At 42.2% G+C, this 12,515-nt stretch overlaps 1 protein-coding gene across 2 annotated transcripts; it reads right to left on the bottom strand.

Annotated features, from left to right (window-relative positions):
- Positions 1–913: 913 nt before the first annotated feature.
- On the bottom strand, positions 914–12,485 carry hephl1b (hephaestin-like 1b). Of its 2 annotated transcripts, none has more exons than XM_040180522.2 (20): positions 12,163–12,485; positions 10,345–10,589; positions 8,938–9,150; positions 8,634–8,840; positions 8,199–8,453; positions 7,486–7,654; positions 6,696–6,835; positions 6,445–6,576; positions 5,757–5,962; positions 5,344–5,488; positions 4,967–5,179; positions 4,427–4,646; positions 4,170–4,309; positions 3,960–4,085; positions 3,766–3,872; positions 3,434–3,668; positions 3,082–3,221; positions 2,460–2,613; positions 2,220–2,287; positions 914–1,204 (listed from the first exon to the last, which is right to left on the bottom strand). In XM_040180522.2, the coding sequence occupies exons 1-20, from the start codon at positions 12,333–12,335 to the stop codon at positions 1,181–1,183; spliced, it is 3,312 nt and encodes a 1,103-aa protein (XP_040036456.2). In that variant the 5' UTR covers positions 12,336–12,485; the 3' UTR covers positions 914–1,180. The 2 variants fall into 2 exon arrangements, with proteins under 2 accessions (XP_040036456.2, XP_040036455.2); XM_040180521.2 differs by having other exon boundaries at positions 2,273–2,287.
- Between the last annotated feature and the right edge of the window lie 30 nt (positions 12,486–12,515).

The following is a 12,515-nucleotide window of genomic DNA, read 5'->3' as shown; positions in this document are numbered from 1 at the left end:
TAAAGGTGCGTGGTGCCCATCAATACTTGCTCAATAGCGGCTATCGATGGAGAGCAGGACTGGGGCAGGGACTCCCTTGTTTTTTGTAGTTGCGTAAAGTGTTTACGTGTGCGGTGTTTACCGAGAAATAATCTGCTCAGGTTGCACACACACATTCAACAAAACGACCGTGCATGATTGGATTAGGTCCTTTTTAGGTTCTAATGTGCTACAGTGGATCTGTTGATCGTTTAAGTTAGTTTTGTCTCTTGGTGGGTCAGTACGTTGACATCCAATATGTTCTAAAGTGGGGGGTGTATCAGGTCAAACGTGTTATCCAGGTCATCACATGGAATGCACTGTGGTGACACTGTAATCAATATGCAAAGCAGTCTCTGAGTGACAAACACTGAAAAAACACGGATATGCTAATGTGGGCTGTTACATTGATTAACACATGATTAAAGCTTTGGAATTCAAATTCTCTTTTAATCTATCAATCTGTAAACCCATTCAGGTTGATTGGGCATTTGATCAATCACATGTAGGTTAACGAATCAGACAGTCTGAGTATCAGCCATTAACTGATTGATTAGCGATCAGCGTCACAGTCATTGACGAGCGTTGTGTGATTCAACTAGTTTATTTCCTCCATTTTATCAAAAGGAATCATGGATCAGCATTTTGCAGGAGGTCACAGCTTTTCGCTGATTGAGTAGTCTGATGTGTAATGGAACTACTACACCAAATCACTTATAAATGACATAATTTATAAGTGTTTGTGTTCACGGCAACACTCCAAATGAAAGGTGATCATAAAAGAAACACAAAAGTCATCACACAATAACAACATGACTTGCTGTTTGAAATGGAGTTAACCCCCCCTTGTGGTTGTACGTGGTACAAACACGGATTAACGAAACAAATTTCAAAATGCGGTTGATTAAATGTCTTTATTGCACAATCAGAACACGGGTAATATTTTTGGTATTGGAACTTTTTGAAAAAATAGAAAAATATTTTAAAAAGTTAATCATTTTAAATATTATATTGTGATTGGTCTGATCCTTACTTGATATTTACATACATGAGCTCTATTAGTAACAGGCAGTGATTTTGTTTTTAGTGCAATAACGTCCTTCGTCAGTGGAGGACACGCCTACAGCCACGACACCAAGAATCAGCGAGAGCAGCAGCGTCTTCAAGGAGCCTTCACATGCAGTCGCTGCAACGAGGAAGACGCAGAGAGAAGACAAAGTCGGGCACAGGAGGGGAGGGGTGGGTAAAAAAATGAAACCTTCCATGGACATTATGACATTTGTAAACGCACCACCTGAGTCAAAACCTTACCTGTGTGTCTTTCATGTGAATTCCTTATTAAGTGATGTATACAGAGTAACACGATTACCCCAAAATCTGTAATCCTCATTTATACCAGGCCGGGAGCACTGAGACAATTTTATCCTTATCAAAGTTTACTTGGTCAAGAATTTATTTACTGCACGGCACATCTCAGTGCCACGGCTCTAAAGGAATGTCTAAGCTGAATGCAACTTCATTTCCCAACACCAAATACTACCTAAGTAAACACAGATAAAGTTAGACGAAAAATTCTGCGTCCATTACATCACGGACAGAGACAGAAACAAAGAACATTCAATAACCGGTGACCCAGTTTGACCTGTGTCCATATGGACTAAAGAGAATTTCTAGTATTCTACGGCCGCAAACAGACTTTAATCAGTTAAAGGAAGATGTTTATGGTCGTTGAACGGGTTTTAAAACTCACATCACCACTAAATATCATTGTGATTTGTGTTAGATGTTTAGATTTGGTGTACAGTTCCAGGCAGTAGTTTTTTGGTCGTGCCAATGTGAAACTCTTTAAGTTGAAACATGCCTACAACACGGTTGTATACTAATGAACTATTGCATGTGCAATTTTACTAGTAAATCATCAGTTGTTTTTTAGTATAACAGTAGACATTTATAGATTATTTTTGTGAGGGTAATGCAAGACTTTTTAAACCAATCAGCTTAAAACGCGTTGCAAAGCAACAATAATTTAACACTGAACAAAACGAATGCGTCACAGACTACATCATTTAAGCAAGCATTCTTGCAGGGAGAAAATTAACATTATGACATTAGAATATTTGCATTAAAAAACATAGTGTAAGGTCACTAAAGAGTGACAATCATATTTAAAATGTCAACACATTACTCATATACTGTTGTACCTTTTGGTTGTGGGCCGCATGGTGTGAAGTTTTGGTAAATAAATAGCTCTTACCATGAGAGGAGCTCTCTGGAGATGAAAGAAAACAACCCAGAAAGAGTTAGAAAGAGACTTATGTGACAAACTCTCTGCAATGGATGTTCAAGTTCATGCACACGCTGACGTCATGTAAACACACATGTGCATGCAAGTCAGACTGAAGCGCACATCATTCACACCATCGCGATGCATGCGTACACACCAAGGATGGTGAAAGTGGTCTCCATGCCAGAACGAATGTGGTCAGTGACATGACAGTGCAGAAACCATGTCCCCGGGTTCCCAGCAACCATCTCCACAGTCTGGAAAATCCCGGGGAAGAGATCAAAGACATCTGCACGGTGCACGCGGTCCGTCTAACACACACAAAACACACACACACACACACACAAAACACAAAAGAGGGGAACAGAGAAAACGAAACATAAATAAATAGCAGAGAAGCCGTGCACACATTCCCATGCTCAAGAATAACATTTTCTCTTTACAATCAACACTTGACATGATGAAGGCACATAAAAGTGCAAATAAGACTGCTCGATGCCCCACCTTCACCTCCCCACCAAAACCAACGCTTTTTTTTCACAAAATGTACCAAAAACTGGCAATGAGCAAGCTCTTAGGTAGATAAGAATGAACAGATATATGAAACAAAATTGAAATCATTGTTTTAATTGACATCAAATACTAATGCTAAGCTTTGTTACAAGACGTCTTATTAACCGAGGAAGCCATTAAGTGCATATTTGGATCTTTAGTACTTTGGACATCTGTAAGATCTGTATTAGTTGTGCGTGTAATATTTACTTTGCAGTCAGGCTTACCTTGTAGGTAAAAGTCTCAGCGTGGAAGTGAACGGTGTGCAAGTCCACTTCGTTGCCCATGCCCAGTAGATACCAGTCGACCTTCTGCCCCCCCCTCATCACCAGTCCACGGAGGTTACCGTAGAGTAGACCATTGATGCCTTCAAGAGACACATTCACACGGATATTACCACACACTCATCACATGCCATCTGACAGAGGCACCCAGACGCAAGCGGGACTTCCTCTGATAACAACACGAATAAAGCGTATTCCCATCCTAATTCGTTACCTGTTGGGTGAACCCAGTTATCTCAAAGGTTCACTTCATTTATTTATCAATCTCCACGCCTCCTCTCGTCTTGTCTCTCACCGTGCATCAGGTTACTCTCGTTGAAGTCTTCGTCGGGATTAAAGGTATCCGGGTCGGCGTTAAGGTACGTTCGGATGTTGTCCTCCATGTACCAGGACTGGTTTTCATCATACACCATGAAGAGCAGCGCAAACTCCTTCTCCACGTCAGCCCTCCGTCGGTCGGGCCCATGCCCGCGCTTCAGCGTCCCAGGCCTGCAGATCACCAGAGGCCCCAGAAGACCACTGTACAGATCCTGAACAAGAACAAATCCACACCAACCTACGCATTCTGTCAACAGCAGCAATGGGATTTCTGGTGCGTCCGTGTGACTGTACACATTAAATATGTACCTTAATGAAGTTAACATTGGAGTAGTAGGCATAAGAGATGCAGTTAGGATCTGAGACCCCTGGACCGGAGCTTTGAGGAACATCCCACGTCAGCTCGAGTATGTGGCCTGGAAGCAGGAGATCATTAAATCTATTGTTAGAAACAAACAGAATACATTTTTAATCTTAAAAAAAAATAAAAAAGAGATTCTCACCAGGTTGGACGGGAACGTGAGCGCCGCTGGCCTTCACCCCATGTGGGGCAATCGAGTATGGACGACTGGCTTTGTTCTTGAACGTGATCACTATCTGCTCTCCCACTTCTGCTTTGATAATTGGCCCTACAGAGGAAAAAAAAAAAAGTTATAATCTTCAAATTCTTTTTTGGTAAAAAAACGAAACATCATATGGAGCACTAAGCGTACCCATAATTCCCAAGTGTAGCTGGCTGCCCCGTCGTTCCTCCTGAACTGTGAAGGTGTCATCGGTGTATTCTCTATACACCGCCTTCTTATAGCGCGAGCCAATTCTGTTTCCTCCTCTCTCCAAAAATATATTGCCTGGACTGGAAGACATGTAGCAATTTGCTTCCATTAACAAACAGCAATAACTTACACCACTAATCACAGGCTCGGGTTCCAACAGAGAAATACGTCATCCTACAATTATCTAACTCACACACCTGCTCTTTAGTGTGCCGTTGTGGTTCTCCTTCTCCCAGTCTCTCCTGGGGGAGTAGTCCCACTCTACTTCTTCAGCGCTAATGAAATACTGCACAATCTTGGTCGGCCCTCCCGAGTGTGTGGGCTTCAGTTTGTGTTGCGGGCACAGGTTCACTCTGTACCGCTGCCTCATGCCAGCTGAGTAGTGGTCTGTTACTCTGCAGCTCACCTCGTAGAGGCCTGAAAAGGGGGATGAAAAGTGGTTACGCTTTTGGACACATGAGTGTGCTTTACCTAAGGTGCAGGCATTTCCCGCTGAAACACACAAATCCCTCTTTTTGCTCTGTGGCTCCCTGCGAGTTGCACTTTGCATCTCTTGCTGTGCAATTTGTTGCAAATTGTCTGCGTGTTGAGTAAGCTTGATGTTATCTAAGCATGTTTATAAAAAATAAATCTGTTCAAATTCTGACAATGTCTGTGAGGAAAGAGGTGGGGGTTGTGGATTGGCAGCACAGCGTGTGTGTGTGTGTGTGTGTGTGTGTGTGTGTAACGTCACTAACCAGGAGTGCTTGGCTGCATTAAGGCAGTAGCAGTGGTGTGAGGGAAAAGGCTCACGGTGTCACGTGTTGTGCTCTGCTTCTTGAAGGTGTTCCCCTCAAAATAAACACCATGGATGTCCACTTCTGTACCCAGCCCAAAGGTGTACCAACTAACTTTGTCCCCGGCACACATCTCCAACCCGTGAAGGTTCCCATACATGCGTCCGTTTACAGCTATATCAAAAGGGAAGATTACAACAGAAAAATGCAGAGTAAGATACTCAAGAAATACAACTAATAGCCCTGAAATGATTGTATTTATGATATAGAGGTATATTCAGTATTAATAGAAACACATCTTGTAAAACGACACACTCTTTGCCAAACACATTGATTACCATGCATCAAATTGCTCTCCTCAAAGTCTTCATCTTCAGGATTTGTCCTGTTCGTGCCAAACACCTCAATATTCTCCTCCAAATACCAGCTCTTGTTTTCATCCATGACAGAGAACAGGAGGAAGAACTCCTTATCCACACCCTTCTGTAAAACAAAGCACCCCCGGTCACAGTCCGGATGTACATTCCAATAGCCGTTAACAGGATATATGCAAAACGTATGTCACATTGTTTCAATTCAAAATGTCAATGCCTGCCTTCCGAACATGTAAACTGTTGTACTGTCACAATCAACAAGATCATCTTCAGCACAGAGTCATTTGTTCTCATCTGATCTGCGATCATTTGATTTGATCAAATGATCAAGCATTTCTCTGAGACAAAGTGTGTGTGAATGGATAATAAAGCAGCACCTGGGTTCCGCTCTCCGTCAGCGCTCCCTTCTTGCACACAAGCAGAGGTCCCACTAATCCGGAGTTAGTGTCCAGGGCGGGATCCGTTGCAGAGAAGTACAGGTAGGGGATACAGGGAGAGTCCAATGAAGACGGACCTTCTAGCACCTGCCAGCTGTAGGTGAAGTTCACTCCTGGACCAACGTGGGATCCTGGCTTGTCAACACCTACAGTATTACACATGAAATAACCAACTGTTCAGTTTGAGATATAGGCTTTGTAATATTAAACTCTATCTCTATATAGTGAGCCTCAGAATGTTTTTTATTTCTAGTTTAAGTTTTTATTCAGAAAAATAAACCATTGAAAAACATGTCCTAAATTATTTTTATTTATGGATAAATAAAAATAATTATAAATAATGGATTTATAATGTGATTAATTTGCTTTAACCTAAAGTGTGAAATACAAATGCTCTCATAACTTTATTATACATTTTTCAGCATGAATTCACACGGGAAAGAATGTTCCTTACTTATAATTTAAGCTTTTGTTCAATAGTACAGCTAGAATCGGAAGAACGGACACAAAGGGATATCTATTTCAGTCTTTAAGTCTTTTAAGATACAAAATGCAACCTGAAATGTTCAAACCACCCAAGTTAATCAAATTATTTTAATGATTTTAATGCAACTGGTCACTTCCTCACCGTCTTCATAGCTGACTGCCTGGAAGTGTTTGTCATAGTGCAGGCCATGAGGCTGTATGCTATAATTTCTATCAGCTTTATTCAGGAAGGTCACTCTAAGAGTGTCTCCCTCCTCTGCCCTCAGCACTGGACCTGGACAAATACAGAAACATTGTAAATAGACAAGAGAACTGAGTAACACAAGGCACCAGCGTACCAGAAAGACACAAAAGAGGAAATCTCAAATTTTGCGAAAAAAAGAGAGGCCTTACCTAAGAATCCTAAGTGTTGAGAAGAAGGGGTTGATGGTTTTCTGATGGTAAAGGTGTCGTCTGTGTACTCTGCGTATAACACTTTCAGGTAGTCCCCTCCGATCCCTCCACCAGCTCTACCAAAAAATACCTCGGATGCACTGTGAGATAAAACAGAACAGAGGATGACCAACATGCAATTCATATCCGGCCTTGATAAAGCCGCGATGTTTAATTTAATCTTCCAGAACACTAAACGCAGCAGATTGCTGACTCGTCGGTGATGATGAGTCACTGCGTCACTATCTACATCATTAACTCTAGACGCCACAAAATGCCTGACCACAGGAACAACCGGTTCACTTATCATCAGCCCTGAGGCCATCGGGACTGATAAAAGGCAACTTACTTCAGAGGATCCTCCCTTAATGAATAATTTAATCAGTCAAGCATTCCTTACTCCCTTCTCCAACTACTGAGGTTGTACTTTCTAGAAGGAAAAAATTAGCTGACGCATATCAGCCTGGCTAAAAAATGTTATTCTGTGTCCGGTTCTAAGGGACATTTCGTCATTATCTTAACATTCTATTACATCCTATCAATAGGACAGCCAGTAAGACTGTATGTTTTTGTTAACAACCTTATGCAGTACACATGATGTCTCGGGCTAAACGTATGTACAAAACCCGGCATAAATCCACATGTGCACAGCTCTCTGCTTGGTACAAACGTCAGGGGTTTTGCTTCACAATGGCGTTACCATTGATGCGGTTGAATGCGCTACTCCTAATTTGACAAGGGTTCTACCCACCTGCCCGTCTCAGTGAGGGACACATTTTTAATTAGATCCCTTCCTGAGGGACCGTAGCTCCACTGGACTTTCTCTGCAGCCAGGTAGTAGTTCCTCACCACACCACCCACCCCTGTATAGGCGGCTTTTCTGCCACATGCATTCACTTCATAGAACGCCTGCATCCCAGCTGGAATTGGTAAAAAGAGAGACACACTCAAACATTACATGGACAATACCTCCAATGCTTGTGGTGTAACTGGGCCTTTGGAGGCTCGCAAAAACGTCTGTAACTTGACATAAAAGGTCAGAATGAATAGTTTATAAAAAAGATATATGACAGAGATCAGTTATCATCAGCCCATCAGATAATAACAGGACACAGAACCGGTAAAACCACTAAAGGTGAGATTTGTGTAGCGTATCTATTTAGTCTCAGAGAAACAAAAAAAGGCTTCTCTGAGCCTGATTTAATACCAAGGAAAGGAATTTCACAGGGGTCAACATTATTTATAACGAAGCTTTAATGTTTAACAAGTACGGCTCGCTCTGTCCTTAGTTAGAAGGGCCTCAGCCTTAAAGTACAAGTCCTGCCAAGCATCCCTTTGACGAGATGATAAAGCCGTACCCCTCACAAAGGAAACACCCCCCCCCCCCCCCACGCCATCATTCCTCTGCATGACTGGAGCAGACAGGTTAAAGGTCGCACAGAGGTTAAAGGTCAGGTGCCCTACCCTGCAAGTGGTCGTTGACCTGGCAGGTCACCAACCACTTTCCTGACGCTTTTGGGACCATCTGAGCCGTGGCAAACGTGGCTGGGAACAGGCTGAGGACGTCGGTGCGGTGGCCACGGTCCAGCAGCGTATTCCCATGGAAAAAGACGGAGTGGATGTCCACCTCGTTACCCATGCCAACCAAATGCCAGGCTACCGTGCTGTCCTGGCATAACTTGATTCCGGGCAGGTTACCAAACATGTAGCCATTGATAGCTGTCACGAAGAGAGAAACACAGACAGGCGGGGTGGAAAGGACAAAGAGAACACACTTTAAACCTTCTTTCATGCACTTCATGAAACTTGTAATTGCTTGTTTTATGTTACCAACCAACCAACGTTTATCTACGTGCAAAGGTTTCGGTATGGATAAACTGTAAAAAGGATCTTTCCCACCGTGCATCTTGTTTGACTCCTCAAAGTCTGGGTCTTTCCGGTATACTCCAGCTGGATCAGAGCAGTTCTGAATGTTGTCCTCCAGGTACCAACTCAGGTTTTCATCCACCACGTAGAACATCAGGAAGACATCCTGGTCAACATCCATTCGGGGCGACTCTAGGACAGACTCTAGCTTCGCCTTCACACCAGTCTCCTTCAAGGCTCCTGCTCTCATAGAGAAAGATGAGACATGAGGAAGATGCAGGATGAACGTGTCAAAAATCAGCAAAATTAAATAGCACGCAGTCACACATATTCATACCTTTCTTGCAGGTGAGCAGTGCTCCGATAAGTCCCGAGGCGACTTCCCTGGGAGCGTCCACGTGAGAGTGGTACGCCCAAGTCAGACAGTTGGCATCGTCATCTGTGGGGGCAAATTCGGGTTTGACCTCCCAGCGGTAGGTGTAGCTGCCCCCGGGAGGAACCGAGTCGTCCTCCTTCAGCTTCTTTGATGTCCCATCTGGATAAAGCGCCCCTGGTGGATAAATACAAGATGTTTATCTTGAGACTGTTCTGTTTACTTTTAAAGTTGGGAAAGCAGTTAAATCTGTACGATTTGTCCGTAGAATGTCTTTGGAATGCAAAGCCATGGTCTTTCTTTTACTTAACTGTTTAATTCTGTGCAAAAATCATGTAAAACATAATATGCATTCGTTTGATGATTCAAATGCAAATAGGTTTGATAAGCACATTTTCTCAATGGAGGTATCTCAACTCATTCCTTCCTCAGGTCTTATCTCAGTTAAACTTTCAGCCTCTACGTGTATGAGTGATGTATGAACCTATGTAGCAATCTACACCCGTCACTGCACGTGGTCTAACAGAGAATTAGCTGCATTTATCCAGTTGTATGTCTGTGTGTGTTGATGCCACGGGGCTTGTATTTTTACTCTATCACTTCATCTCGCTCCCTTCCTGCCCACTTAGCTATTTATTAAAAATGGTTCTACTTAAAAGAAATGTTTTCGATGACTCATTGAAAGATCTAGATAAAATGCTTAATAAAGCAGTATATTCCTTCTAAAGAGGAAGTTTTGTTTCTTGACTTATTCCGGAAATTCCAGAAGCACAGATTTACCCCGTGATAAGCGTTACAAAGAGCTACAAAGTTCATATTACTTACACGTAGAAAAATACCATAATAGTTACCCAGTGATTGGTACTCAACTACGTCCCTTTTTGTACTCTCACATTTAGTCTGTATTACATTTGTTAGTCCTTTCATCTCATCAGTCCGTCGTATCTTTTCTGACTAGCTTTACACAAAGATTTGGTGTAAAGAATCCATAAAGATTTGATCCATTTGACGGAATAATCTTGTAATTGTAATTGTATATGAAGGCAATAATAATGCATACCTCTGAGCTAATTAATATTATTCCAGCTGTTCTGAAGAACAGTAATGGCCGAACTTCATGATTCAAATCTTTTTAAATTGCCACCTGCACAGCGTATGTCTCCTTATTTCCACGAGGAATAAGGCATTAATAAAATACTTAATAGATTTAGTGCTGCTTGTTGAATGAATCAGCACCTTTGTGAGACTTAACTCTTATCTTATTGAAACATATACAGTCATAAACGGTCTGTACAAAAACTGAAAAACTGTCATTCATTTTAGAAGGAAATTCCTTAGGTATATTATTCAATATTAGAAGTCATCTCATACCTTCTGTATCCTTCGTATAGAAAACTCCGTGAGGATGCATAGAGTAACTCCTGGTTGCAAAGTTCTTCAGGTGGACCACAATAACTTCGCCGACCTCAGCTCGCAGTGTCGGCCCCAGGAAGCCCAACCAGGCCGGTCGGGGGACTTTCCTGCTGTACGTGGAATCTGTATACTGTCTGAACATGGCCTTCTTATAAACACTGCCAATACGATGGGGTCCTCTTTGCAGGAACACAGACGCATGCCTGAAATACAAGTGGAGAAAGGAAGGAGGTAAAACCGGAAGACGAGAGTGTGTGAGAAGACGAGGAGAAAGTGACAGCCACTTATCCTGATCCCATTTCCTCGGGTCATGTTCAGGCTATCGTAGAGTACACGGTTACACAGTGACATGCAGTTTTCTCTTCCTATGTTGTGACATGAATTAATCTGTAAAGAAGAAGCATAACTAAACGATAAATATATTCAATCTTTAAATCCACGAGAAAGAAGCACACGTGCAAACAACGTGATACCACCGCGATAACAGCGCAGCTGCCTCATTAAAACCAAAAGACTGACTGTGTGACGGAAGTCAACTGCACAACTGTGCATGTAATAAATGGAAAAATGTGGCAAAAAGTGTGACGTCATACTAGCACACTGTACAATCTCATAAAATGCTTTCACAGCGTGTTTCTGGATCTGCAGCCATCAGTTTTGCTTCTGTACATCCAGCCCATAACCAAAGCAACCCTGGGGATGAGAATAATTCCATTCATTTCACCAGGTGCTCCTTTATCAGGAAAACTTTCGGAGCACCCGGTTAGGATAATTTAGTGCTGATGTGGCGAGTACACAAGCTTTGACGATTATGTATTAGTGGCGTTTTCTCAGAATTTAGATAATCATCTCTTCACCTTTTTTATTTGAAATGCAATGTAACTGCATCAACCTAAACAAACACACCTTGGTTTAATGCTGGCTGATATTAGATTTTTTTTTGGTGGAAAGGTTACAAATGAGAGCCGCAAAATGCATAAAGTATGTTTTGTAGAAATGATCCACTCATCGATTTAATGATAAGCAAAGTGGACAATATGATATAGAGAGAAGAAAATGATCATTGATTAATTGATGCTAAACTAGCTTGCTTTAAGTGCAACCGATTCTTTAGCGCTCGTATGTATTTTACATTGATGCTGACTGTTAAGTTTCCAGCATTGTGCAAAATAACAATGGACAAGTATTAGCTTGTGTTTATATGTAGATATCAAGTGAAGAAGCTACAAGCTGTTTATCCGTAGAACCATCAGGGACTCAGATGTCCTGCAGGTATTCAGCTGGCAAATACAGAGATTGAAAGAGATAACTTGTGAACGTGACTATCCATCACAAATTAAATAGAAAATTCTCATTGCACATTTTTACATCTTTTAGTTTATTCTTAAAGCACAGTAACCATTAGTAACGTGTATATAAAATGACAGCTTCCACGAGAGGCAGCTGTCCCTGTTTCGTTATTATTCTGGTCGTTGTTACATGTTGCAAAAGTAGCCTCCATGAAATAATTAATTCACTCAAGTATCATTTTTTCAATGCGTCTGCTAATCTATCAGCAAAGTACACGACACCACCTTCTGACTTTCTGAGGTCTAGACACCGTCTCAACCTGACAAGATGACATATCACTTTCTCACAATCTTAGTTTGGGTTGTTTTTGTTCACCAGATACACCGAACACCCCCTGTGTGTATTAGACATAGTAGTATATGTGCACTCACAATCTCTAACCTAAACGCTTCCTCTTCTAATAACTGTGACTGCATCACAACTCACGGATCATTTTCGACGTCTAGCCCGTTGAGAAGGTTTTTTCCGCTTGGTGCGTAATCCCAGTAGTCCTCAATGATCCCCACATAGTAAACTCTCTCCCTGCTGCGCCTCTCTTCCGCTCCGGAGGCGAGGAGGATCAACAAAGAAGCCACAAACAGACCCAAACTCGGTGCCATGATTGTGTGTGTGTGTGTATGTGTGTGTGTGTGTGCAGCTGATCGCTCCGCTTCAATGCAGAGGTCTGAACAGTCCGGCGGCTTTTTGGTTCAAGTGGAAAGTTCCGTTGATTCTGCCCCCCCCCCCGCGAGCGCGTAACAGCGGCGCGCTTTGGGAACGGCGCACTTATGAAACTAGAG

Source organism: Gasterosteus aculeatus, chromosome 7, assembly GCF_964276395.1.
Source record: "Gasterosteus aculeatus chromosome 7, fGasAcu3.hap1.1, whole genome shotgun sequence".
In the NCBI taxonomy this organism is placed as follows: Eukaryota; Metazoa; Chordata; class Actinopteri; order Perciformes; family Gasterosteidae; genus Gasterosteus; species Gasterosteus aculeatus.
The sequence above is the reverse complement of the archived record's forward strand: the minus strand, read 5'-3'. Positions and strand labels throughout refer to the sequence as shown.